Genomic DNA, 12758 nt, shown 5'->3' with positions numbered 1-12758 from the left:
CTATTTCTTGTTCTTCTGTTCTCCAAGAGGGTGAAATAGATGACTATAAGGCCTCCTTTCCAGATCTAGCTGACTTCTCTTCCACCTTTTAGATCTTCAGCACCAGAGCCCATGTATTTTGTCTGAGGGTCCATTCAAGGCCAGTTTTTTGGTGTTTGGTACTTCTTCTGTTAGCATAAGTCATTCAACCACTACTATCACATAGCATCTGCTTTGCCCCAAGGTACAGAACAAGTTGAGGTATTAGATACACTATTATCAGTTCTAAATTCTTTTTGCTGATGGTACTTAAATAGCTTTGAAGCTTATTATGGCTTACCTATAATGAGATGTAGTATAACATGGTATGTGATTCAGCACAAAATTAGGCTAACATCATGGTGTGCCACCAAGAGCACAGAGGCTTCCAGAACAAGCTGAAGAACCACCCTTAAAGTTAATTGACATCGAGTGAAGATATTTTCGTTGTAAGGTCATATTGACCTTGTCGGTGCTCAGAGCCTACATCTTCCTCATTAATGCTTTTGGCTTAAAGTCAGAAGTAAATGCAAACTATTGGCTTTTGTCTAATAACAAATATTATTGCTATATATCCGCACTCAATTAAATGTCCAAAATTCTATGTGGTAACATTTGTTGTTGACTCAAAATTGAAAGAATAATTATATCTTGATTATTTTTGCTGTAAACATTTACAGAATTGTACTTAGAAAATCAAACTTATATTGAAATAATGGACACAAAAGAAAGGTTACAATGGCAAGGTATTATTTGGACACGAAACTGACTGATAAAACAAATCTTTGTCAAAATATTCATATAAACAAGAAATAATACAAATCAAGTCAATTTAGATAAAAATGAAAAATTTAAAAATCGAATTGGATTAATTCTGCTATGTAGAAAATTAAAGCATTATATCGACTTAATTTTGTTTTTACAAGGAAAGAGTTTTTTGGTTGAAAATTTAGTAGTAATGATATAATTGTGATTTAAATGTTTGTACTTAAACATAGTATCATGTTGAAAATCAGGTCAAAATGTTAAGATCAAACACATTCTGTAATTTTTAGGAAAAACAGAAGTTCAAAAACTATGACTTAACAAGTAGCAGTATTTTTCTACAGGTTATTATAAGTAAAGGTAGTATAAAATACCCCCATGAAGGCCTACTCTATGGTTATTCAGCAATTGGGTGATGAAGATAACTAACTATAATTCACTTAATAATTTTTATTAGTAAATGATTTTTTATATGTCAATATCATTAGGAAAGGCAGAATTCCAGCCTGTAATTGCTTGTGACAGTGACCTAATAGAAAACACCTGGCCTAAGAAATGAGTAAACTAATAAATAAGTTAATAAGAAGTGCTTTGAATTTGTTGAAATCATTATTCAGGAACCCCAGCAAGGGAATACGAGAAGCACATTCCACAATCCAAACAGTGATCAAAGTGGCCATTCTTCTGCCAGCCTTGGCACTCGTGCTGGTCAGGCATGGGTTGATTAAAGAGGGGATTAACTCCCTGCTGTCCCAAGTTTGTTTGAATGCCCCAAGCCTGCCTGCAGACTAGGCTGGAAGCATGCTGGACTTGAATTCTTGCTGTTTTCTCTGCTTCCATCCAGTCTGGCAGGTGGCAAGCTCGCAGTTTTCCTTACTCATCCTTCACTAGGGTTTCCATAGTTGCTGAACGAAAGTCTGTAATATTCAGTACTGGCAGGGACTGGACTCTTTCTGCAAAGATTGAACAGGTTTCGGCCATGAGGACTCTCCCAGTCTTCACCCCAGGCTAGGGTGTTAAAAGACCTGCTATGAGCATGAATGCCCTCAGAGGGCCACATAAAACAAGCGCAGGAAATAGAATTAAGAAAAAATAGGATGATTGATACATGCTTTAGCAGCTTTGTGAAGTTAAGAGCAAAATATTGCATGGTTACATTTAACAACAATTGTTCCATTTAAAACCTTCTCTTAGCTTTTCGGTTCTCCTTGCCTATTTGAGGCAATCAGATTTCTGAGTCTTCTTGTCTCACTGGTAGCTCCGTTCTGCTTATATTTTCTTGTTCTCTTTCTAGACCTAACACTGCCTTGTTGGATCCAAGCTCCCCTGAATTCTCTGCTGTGGTATCAGTGGGCGATTGGCTCCAGGCCATTAAAATGGACCGGTATAAGGATAACTTCACAGCTGCTGGTTATACCACACTAGAGGCTGTGGTGCACGTGAACCAGGAGTAAGTACTCAACGATGTAACACGAAAGGGTAAATCTAGATTTAATAGTATTTTCTTTTTTTTGCTTTGAGCTGCGTAATCATCCTACTCATTAAAAAAAAAAATCTGGAATGCCTCTCATTTTGATTGAGTATAATTTTACACAGCCTCTATAAAGTATCTACATTCTTGCATTAAATTGCTTAATGAAACATTTTAATACACCTGCCTTGTTGTGCTGTATTAATTGTGGCTGATTCAAACGTGTGTCTGCATGAAGCCCAAGAAAAGAGATTGTCAGTCCCCGTGACTTCTTCTGTCCCTTTTTTGTCGCCCTATGTACAGGGACCTGGCAAGAATTGGTATCACAGCCATCACGCACCAGAATAAGATTTTGAGCAGTGTCCAGGCAATGCGAACCCAAATGCAGCAGATGCACGGCAGAATGGTTCCCGTCTGAGCCAGTACTGAATAAACTCAAAACTCTTGAAATTAGTTTACCTCATCCATGCACTTTAATTGAAGAACTGCACTTTTTTTACTTCGTCTTCGCCCTCTGAAATTAAAGAAATGAAAAAAAAAAACAATATCTGCAGCGTTGCTTGGTGTACAGATTGCTGAAACTGTGGGGCTTACAGAAGTGACTGCCGGTCATTTGAATGAGACCTGGAACAAATCATTTCTCAGAAGTACTTTTCTGTTCATCACCAGTCTGTAAAATACATGTACCTATAGAAATAGAACACTGCCTCTGAGTTTTGATGCTGTATTTGCTGCCGGACACTGAGCTTCTGAGACATCCCTGATTCTCTCTCCATTTGGAATTACAACCATTGTATTTTGTTTGTGGCATAAATTACAGTCATCTGTCTTTCGCTGGAATGAAGACCATGCCTAGGAACATTTTTTAAGGACTCAGCTGTGGCTTTTAGGGCTTGGTTCATACCATGGGGGAAAAAAAATCCTAGGAGAAAGCGACGTGGCTCATTAGTGTTGCCTCTTCAGTGCTCAAGCCGCCTGGTGGATTCCTATGACACAGGGGGCCTGGAAAGAAAGGGAAAGTGGATTTAAAATATATATATACGTAACCCAAGCCCCATAACCCCTAACTGGACAAATGAGGTCTGTTTCTTTGGGCCTGAGGCTGTGCCATATAAAGTCTTATTTTGGGACTTTACAAACTTGTCCTAACTATCTTGTGGATAGTGGGCTGTGACAATCTGGAATAGAGAACGTTCATACTTCGCTCCTTTAAAGAAGCGACCCCAGATCTGCAAGGTAAGTCCAACAACCAAGAATGAATTTTTCTCCAGTGAAAACTCCTTTTGTGTTTTAAACTTGATCTCATTTGAAATACTGAAAACAGAAAAATACTCTCTCGTGTCTCTCAGGTTGTGTTGATGTTTTTCAGGATTTCAGTCCTTTTTTGACAGTGAAAGAGGAGACCAAACACAGTGTGGTTTCCCTGCTATTCTTCCAGGGGGAAGTGACATATGAACCAGATGAGGTCAGGCTCTGAGGGATGGTCCTAGATGCTCACTGGCTGTTGGCTGTGTGCTTTCCATCACGAAGGGCTCCTCCTGTCCTTTGGTGCCATTCATTCATGGTACACGTATTTATTATCTTCTGGGCACCAGGCAGCAAGCACAGGAGGCTTTCTCTCTAACCTAGTTAGGTCATGGGTCCCATCCTTTGGAGAGTTTACCTCATTGGAGAAGTACTGGCGAGACTTTTCCATTAGCCTCATTTTCTGTCCTGCTCCAGGAAACTCCATCCCCAAACAGGGCCAAAGAGGATTTACCAAGATGCCAGTGGTGAGACTTGGAACTCGCCTCGGCTTCCTCATGATCAGAAAGTTGAACTACTGAAAAATGCACTGCTCATCCATAAACCTATTAGCTTTCAATGCTTCTGTTTTTATATACCAGCATTGAGTTTGTTCATTCCTAGAAACAAAGGACATAACTTTGGACTGGACACATTTTAACTTTTCATTCTTTTTTTTTTTTGAGTTATTTCATTTTTATCACTTTTAAACAAGAGTTGCTGATTTTAACGACCTTTCTTTCCCCTTGGTTGTATCCTGAAAGCTATTTCTTATAGAGCAAGGAATGTTAAATTTGATGCTGTCAAATCATGACAGTTTAGTAAAAACCTTTTTTGCAACATAAGTTGTAAAAGCTTTTCTGTTCAGAAGGAATGTGAAATTTGTTTTTAAAACTACTCCAGCAATCTTTGTTTTATCACCACTTTTGCAGAAGTCTAGGAGTTCTGGATATTCATGTTAAAAGCTGACAAATGTAGGATTTTTTTGTTTCTTTTGCTTGCTTGGTAAAAAAAAAAAATTATTATTATTATGATTATTACTATTTGAGACAAAGTCTCACTCTGTTGCCCAGGCTGGAGTGCAGTGGTGCAATCTTGGCTCACTGCAACCTTGGCCTCCTGGGCTCAAGCAATTCTGCCTCAGTCTCCCAAGTAGCTGGGATTACAGGCACCCACCACCCAGGCCTGGCTAATTTTTGTATTTTTAGTGGAGACGGGGTTCCACCATCTCCAGGCTGGTCTCGAACTCTTGATCTCAGACAATCCACCTGCCTCAGCCTCCCAAAGTGTTGGGATTACAGGCGTCGGTCACTGCACCCAGCTGGCATTGTATTTTAACTAACTGGCATTGTATTTTAACTAACAACAGAATGTTACCTTGTGTACACTGAATAATTAAAAGTTTTTTTTTTCTTAAAGTCTACAACTTAAGACAAGGTATTTTCTAAACACTGAACATATTAAAAGCAGACCATTTCAAAAGAGAACATGTCCATTCTGAAATAGCCTAACAACATTATATACTATGCTGGTGTTGTTTTGTTCCTGCTCAGCAGGTATTTCTGTAAATGAAGTAATCAGGGAAGGATCAAAGGAGAGGTGAAGTATGAAATCTTATTTTATTCAAAGGTCGCCGTCTGAATCTTCAAAATTTCAACATATGCATATATTAGAGTCAAGGCCGATGCAAAGGCCAAAAAAGGACTTTCCAAGTGCCTAAAATAATATCCAGCAACAGTAGAAGTGTTAACTCTCTCCACTACCTCCATGAAGTTTTAGAAGAGAAATGTGAGAACAATAGGAATGATGCTGTTTCCCAGGGCGCAGAGCCAGACTCTGGCATCCGGACAGCTATGGATTCTAAAGCCAACTGAAATGTTGACACTGGGAAATTCACTCCACTTTTCTTTATAACTCAGTTCCTCCACCTGGAAATTAGAGAGATAATGATACCTTAATAATAACACCTTTCCTAATGCATGGTGTTGTTGCAAGTGTGTATGAAATATTCTTAAGTAAAACGCGGCGAGCTCCACAGAAGAAAGGTGCGCTTCTTCCTCCAACATTGTCCAAGTATTATTCATCTGTCTTTCACTTGTAACCCCAATTGTTTTATTACAACATGCCAGAGTGGGGTGAAATGAAGTTCAGTGGTAGGGGGGTCACGCAGTGAAGCTTCTTCACTTAAATGGATTTATGAGAGTTTGGAGGTAAATACATATTTATACAATGGTGGTAGACCTTTCAAGTTATGCTGGCAGGATAAACATGCATTATTTAGCCTTGACATTTATAAAATTATTGTTTTGTAATGGGAAAGACAGTGATACAAAAGTAAAATTCTATTGCAATGAAAAGAACTGGACGGTAAAGACATTTTGATGTCATCACGACTGACTCAAAGGAACAAGCCTTTGTTTATTTAGTCACAATGAATTCTCCTTAACTCATGACCCTACATAGACCACATGCTTTGTCTGGTCTCTGTTTAAGAAATTTCCCATGATAAAGGAGTTGCCTGAATTCAATGGTGAGGAGAAGGCTTATTTCACTCAACTCGTATCCTGGCATTAAGTAGATACAAGTCTTCACATTCCCTTACATCTCAATTCAAATGTCCAATCATTTCTGCATACACACCAAGTCCCCAAATTGCCCACTTAATATTACAAATATATTTATGTAATATCTATTGATATCCAGATGTTAAGTGGAGAAGGAAATGGCAGACTGAAAGGCAACACGTGTTTATGAGACCATTCTTTCTCCTTTAAGAATTTCTAGTAGCAAAAGAAACCATCACCAACCTTGTGTGTCCGCAGGACGTGGAATACACTGTAGCGTTTTAAGATCATATTCATGTTCTCCTCATACTTCACATAAATACCTGCCCACCTGATGAAATCCCTTCACATTCAGGTTTCAAAAACTACATTCGATGGATTTGACCGATTTCCAGAGAGGAAATAGTTAGAAAGTAGATTTGATGACTTTTCTGTCATTTTTACATAATTGTCAACATAACATTCATGTTCATGTCGACATTTATGTCGACATGAACAGCCTTAGTGGCTAACAAATGGCTTCTTGAAGATATGGGTAGTTATACCCTAACCCACATTTATAATTTTAAATTGCTCAAATAAAATTTGTTTCTGGATAACTGATGAGCAAACTTTCCTTTTTTTTTTTTTTTTTTTGAGGCAGGATCTCACTCAGTCGCCACTGGAGTGCAGTGGCACAGTCATGGTGGCCGCAGCCTGTGTCTTCCAAGCCAAAGCAGTCCTCCCACCTCAGCCTCCTGAGTAGCTGGGACCACAGGTGTGCACAACCATGCCTGGCTAATTTTTTTTTTTTTTTTTTTTTTTTTAAAGACGGGGTCTTGCTCTTTTGCCCAGGCTGGTCTCAAACTCTTGGGCTCAAGCAGTCCTCCCTCCTTGGGCTCCCAAAGTGCTGGAATTACAGGTATGAGCTACAACACCTGGCCAGAAAACTATTTCTCTCTCTTTAAATAGACTAAAGTGTTTTCTACAATTTTAAATATGGTCGTTTACTACAAAAAATTAAATTTTATTCTCTACACGATAAATGTACACATATGCAAAACAGACAAGTGATTTGATAAAATAGGCAAAATAATCTATAAAAGTGCATTTTGGTCTTAATTACTGCCCTTTGCTTGAGGCCACCAGCTGCTAAACATGGTCACTGTGGTGGGAGGCATAGTCCAATAAGTAATCTGGATAGTTGGTTGTTATAAATGAAAGAAGGGAACTTACTTCCTTTGGTTTGAGTTGATTATGTGACAAATATATGGACAATGAGGAGCCATGAGGATTCCATTGCTGTGTGCCAGCCTTGTTCGATTCCAGGCTGATGTCTAGAATTCCAGCCTGCGGCTGATTAGTTCTTGGTATGTGGAAGGAGGCTTGAACCTAGAAGACCTCTGTCATTCACAGAGCAAGTCTCTCCCTGTGTCCCATGTTCCCTCTCTCCTGCCTGTTTACATGTAGAGAGTATGGCTCTTTCGCTATGTTAGATTAGATACTTCTATTTATCAGGAGTTACTCTCTTGTTAAGAAAAACAACCACTTTTTTTCACTTCTTAGTTTGCATTTTTCTTTTTTTTCTTTTCTTTTTTTTTGAGACAGAGTCTCGCTCTGTCACCCAGGTTGGAGTGCAGTGGCGCGGTCTCGGCTCACTGCAGGCTCCGCCCTCCCAGGTTCACGCCATTCTCCTCCTGCCTCAGCCTCCCGAGTAGCCGGGACTGCAGGCGCCCGCCACCACGCCTGGCTAATTTTTTGTATTTTTAGTAGAGACGGGGTTTCACCATGTTAGCCAGGATGGTCTCAATCTCCTGACCTCGTGATCCGCCCACCTCGGCTCCAAAACGCTGGGATTACAGGCATGAGCCACCGCGCCCGGCCCTTAGTTTGCATTTCTCAGTCATTATTGTTGACTATGGGTGGATTGTGAACTGAAACAAGTCAGGATTTTCATTTCATAGACAGGCTGTTCAACACGGTGGTTAAAGCATAAATATCAATTAGAACTTTGTGGGGTCTAATCCCAGCCTTGCCACTCCAGCGGGTATGGCATTGGGCAGGGTACTTAGTCTCCTTATGCTCAATTTCCTCATCCATATAATGGAGATAAGAATAGTACCTATCTCAGAGTTGTAATTAAGCTGTTAGTAAACAGTTTTTTTTTGCTTTTATAATTGCTATTTTTCAGAAAAGGAAAGTATAATTCGTGATCTCACCACTGAACTACTTTTACTGAAGGATACCAACTTCTACGAACCTATATATTCTTTCTTACAATAGTGGTTGACAGTTGGCTCGCAATATGGGTCGACGTTTTGTCTAAAGTCTTGCTCTTTTATCTACAGGGAGTAGATTCTGCTATCTTGGCCTCACAGCCCTTCCTGTTGATTACAAAGCCCGTGGAAGAAAACAGAACACACCCTCCTCAGTTCCGTCTAAATGTGTTTCTTCTGCTTCAATTACGCCAGTTCTGGGGCAAAGACACTGATGAAACAACACCCATACCTGAAAAGAATAAATGTGTGACTTTCAAATCCCCTTTCGCAGTGAAAGAAACAGCAAACACTTAAGATTCAGCATCTGTTCTCCAGTTGCACTGAGGAATGCACTGTCTCGCAGCACCAGCTCTGCAGAGCCCTTGCCCCCAGACTCTTTGCGGTTTTATTTATATGTATTTCCATATTTCATTCCTGTGTGTCACTGCTGCATTGGTGTGGCAGCAAGTGACCAAATGCTACAGGTCTTACTATGGACACCAGGTCAGGTGCAACCACACAAAACAAAGCCAGTTCCATGAGCTGCCTATGATATGCATTGCGGAAGTAACATTTTACCCAGGGTGTGCCATTGCAGTGATATAAATATATTTTTTTCTTAGACTAAATATGAGCTGACTATCTCTTTTGATGTGTGTACATAGGTGTGAGTGTGTGTGTATGCGTGCCTGTCTGTGTGTGGGTGTGTGTATGTGTGTAGCCTCATGCTTAGGACTACCCATGAATGTTGTGGAATGCTACACCTGGAGAGTTCTGGTTTTCCACCAGTTTCAAGATGAAGAACTACATGATACAGTGGACCTGGAGACCATCCCCTTGGAAAGACAACCCAGAGATGTTCAGCATCCTGTATCTACACGTGTATTTTGTAGCTGTCACACTAACCTTAATAAGAATTCTACAGCTTTGGACAGAGGCATTTTCACCTTAATGGTGAAGTAATTTAAAATATAAATCCATTCAGGTGACAACCCATCATCAAAATTACAAATTTTCTGATTGAACTCATCTGAATCATCAGTTCCTTGATGGAGAGAGAGAAGGAGATGGAATGTGTCTGGTAACCCCAAATGGAGTACAAGTAGCCTTTGTTTTCCTGCATAAATGGACTTGTTGAATGCGAACAAATATATGCAATTCATATACTTTTGGAGATGAACGTAGATATGTGTGTCAGCTTTGAGATGGTGTGTCCTGGATTAATACTTTGTCTCCCAATATCACAGAAAAATACATGCCAGTGACTCTTGAGGTTAAGGTAGTTGGGATGAAATGGCCTCAGGCAATTTCAGATTCCCTAATTACCTGGAAAGTTCTACAGTAATTAATATGCAGCTAACTCCTATTGCCCTCACAAGAGCATCAGCCTTCTAGAATCGGAGCTCCGGAGTGTGAAGATTCAGTATTGATATGATATGTATACCAAACTCCAGCCAACTTACTGCCATTTTTCATAATCTGAGTGGCTGCCTTGCTTATCCTAAGCTATGGTTGCAGAAACCGTGGCCATTTATATAAGCTATAACATCAAATCAGGGAAAAATGAGGAAAAAAATAGATTCTGAACCATTTATTGTTGAATAAGTAGAGAAAATCATCAATAAATATTTATTACATTCTGACAGGGTATATGGCATTGTGTTCTATGCCAGAGTGACAAAGTTGATTCACCCCTTTTTGGGGACCTTAATATATTTTTTAAGGGATGTGCCTATGCATTGATGCCTGAAAAATATGTATAAAGAAATGAGGTTGACTCTCTGAGCAGTTCATCTTTTCCAGAGGTAAGGGTAGGAGGCCAACTTCAGGGTCTGGGTCTAAGCCCGTGGGCAAGCCCTGGCCGAGTGAGCTCCAATGCTAACTCATGTGCCGATCTCTAGAGCAGTGGGAAACTACCCCGCTGCACCAAATCAAGTAGCTTCACCTTGTGTATGCAGGCCCCAAGTTATTTTTTAGCAATCTTACGAGTGAAATGTTCTGGTGGGTTGAAAAACGTTCTTATTTTAAAGAAAGGTTGTGCTCGCTACACTGCTGGTGTGTGCGTTCTGAGACCTCTTGTATTCAATCTGTGAAGGATATGTGTATTAATCCGTACACCCGTATAGCCTCGATATTTGTCTGAAGACACTTAAATTCTGACCCGTAAAGGAAAGTTCTAGAAGCAATATTTTCACTTATTTAACATTCTCCAAACAACATCAAGCATTGATACACACTGAAGAGTGCGTTTATTTTTTGTATCACTCTAAGTATGTTGGAATATGCAAGGACTGTGGTTAAAATTAGAATGTATAAGGCATATTATAATTTAGTTCATACTGAAAAAGAAATTAACGGAACATTGTTCGGTTCACACGTTCCAAAATTTGAGTGATTTCTGGAGTTAGACATAGATTTTCTATTTTGTTTTAATTTGTCAAGGTATTTTTCTTCCCTTCATGAACTTTAGGTACACATAACTTATGTCATTTATTTATGGTCTTTTATACCTAGTTTGTAAAATTGTAAAATAGCAAACTAAATGCAAAGAGTTTGCATTTGAAAATAATAAAGTAGTTGCCGTATACAACCCTGCAATCTGGTTGTCTCTTTCAATAACTTTTGCTATATATATGGTGTGCCTAAATGAATTAATTATTTGTTGTCATTTAATTAAAACAAAAAATCTTAAATTCCAACTGAGCATACTTAGAGGTTAAAAATTATTATCTTCTAAAGATTCTTCACCCTTGAGAACAACGCATTTGAAAAATCTGACTTAGACCATTGTAATTAAGACTGTAGACTATGGTTGGCATTCAGGCTTCACCACTTACTAATTATACAGTCTAGGGCAAGTCTCTTAACTTCTCTCTGCCCATTTCCTTGCTTGTAGGATAATTACAATACAAGAGCTTTAAAAAGATTAAATATACTGAAACATTTAGCACAGTGTCTAACATCCAGCCAGAACTCAACAAATGGTGGTGATACTCAGTAGCTTTTTTGATGATATAAACTTTCTTCTTCAATACCCCCAGTTCGCTCTCTTACATCCTTGTCACTGATCCAAGCAACCAGCTACCCATCCTTGCCAGGTGCTTTCAACCTAGGATCCACGGATCCTCGAGGGTACACTGGTGCTCCAGCAGGTCCAACAGCATCCCTAAAACTGAACAAATGTCAGTTATTACATTTGTATATGTGTTTTGATGGGGAGGTTTTCAAAATTTCATCAAATTCTAAATTGCTATGGGATATAAAAATATTAAGGACCACAGTTTTAAAGTTGAATGATCTCCTCGTGATGCTATTTCATTAAATTATCAATTGGCAAAGTCCCTATTGATTGAACATCAGATTTAAGTTTTATTTTAGTATCTCAGCTAAAGCCCCTAAGAGCAGCTGGCTTCAGAGGGCAGGGGTGTGCCTTTAGTGTTACCGGCAACATTGTAAAACATGAGTCTTAAAAAGAATTTCAGAACCTGGGTCTTGTCTGGTTACTTTGTGTTTATGCCTTACTTAAGCTGCTCTCTAGTGTCAACTATATTAATATGTATGGTAGTTGGCAGCATATTTGTGATTCGAAAGGGATTAGGTTTGGCATTTTCTCCCTCACTTGTTTAGCAAGACAGAATGTCAACCCACAAAGCATTTTTCCCTAAATGTTCTAAAATGAGCTGGTAGGGTGGTATCAAAATTGCCACTTGTAATTTTTAAATATACTATTATTTTTTTTTTTTTTGAGATGGAGTCTCGCTCTCTGGCACAGGCTGGAGTGCACTGGCATGATCTCAGCTCACTGCAACCTCCACCTCCCGGGTCCAAGCTATTCTCCTGCCTCAGCCTCCCAAGTAGCTGGAACTATAGGCGCATACCACCACGCCCAGCTAATTTTTGTATTTTTAGTAGAGACAGGGTCTCGCCACATTGGCCAGGCTGTTCTTAAGCTCCTGACCTCAGGTGATCCACCCACCTCAGCTTCCCAAAGTGCTGGGATTACAGGCATGAGCCGCCGCACCCCGCCTAAATGTACAAATGTAAGGAGTACAAGTGCAGTTTTGTTACATAGGTATATTGCATAGTGGTGAAGTTTGAGCTTTTAGTTTAACCATCACCTAAAGAATGTACATTGCACCTGTTAAGTAATTTCTCATCCCTCAGCCCCTTCTCACCCTCCTACCTTTCAAAGTCTCCAATGTCTATTTTTCTGCACTCAATGTCCAGCCACATGTAAACTTAACAGTAATTTTGAGATTGATTTTAGTGTAGTATAACATCACATTTCATAGTATTTGTGCTAATGAATGCAAGCTTCTAATAATGCAACCACATTCTCAGTGGTTTCACAGACAAAATTTATTTCTAACTTACTTCACAGTGTGATGAAGATCCAGAGGATTTTCCTGGCAACTGTTT

The 12758-nt window shown here is 39.4% G+C and overlaps 1 protein-coding gene across 2 annotated transcripts in view; it reads left to right on the top strand.

Moving 5' to 3' along the window:
* The window catches only part of EPHA4 (EPH receptor A4), a 157410-nt gene extending 146481 nt beyond the window's left edge, over positions 1–10929 (top strand). The window contains exons 16-18 of one of the 2 annotated variants that reach the window (XM_034955256.3): positions 2078–2233; positions 2558–3490; positions 8430–10929. In XM_034955256.3, the coding sequence (XP_034811147.1) occupies positions 2078–2233; positions 2558–2672 (271 nt within the window). In that variant the 3' untranslated portion in view covers positions 2673–3490; positions 8430–10929. Of the gene's footprint in view, positions 1–2077; positions 2263–2557; positions 3491–8429 lie in introns of both variants that reach the window. The other variant, XM_034955258.2, reaches the window with a different exon arrangement.
* The last annotated feature ends 1829 nt before the right edge of the window (positions 10930–12758 follow it).

Source organism: Pan paniscus, chromosome 13 (assembly GCF_029289425.2).
Source record: "Pan paniscus chromosome 13, NHGRI_mPanPan1-v2.0_pri, whole genome shotgun sequence".
Classification (NCBI taxonomy): Eukaryota; Metazoa; Chordata; class Mammalia; order Primates; family Hominidae; genus Pan; species Pan paniscus.
The sequence above is the reverse complement of the archived record's forward strand: the minus strand, read 5'-3'. Positions and strand labels throughout refer to the sequence as shown.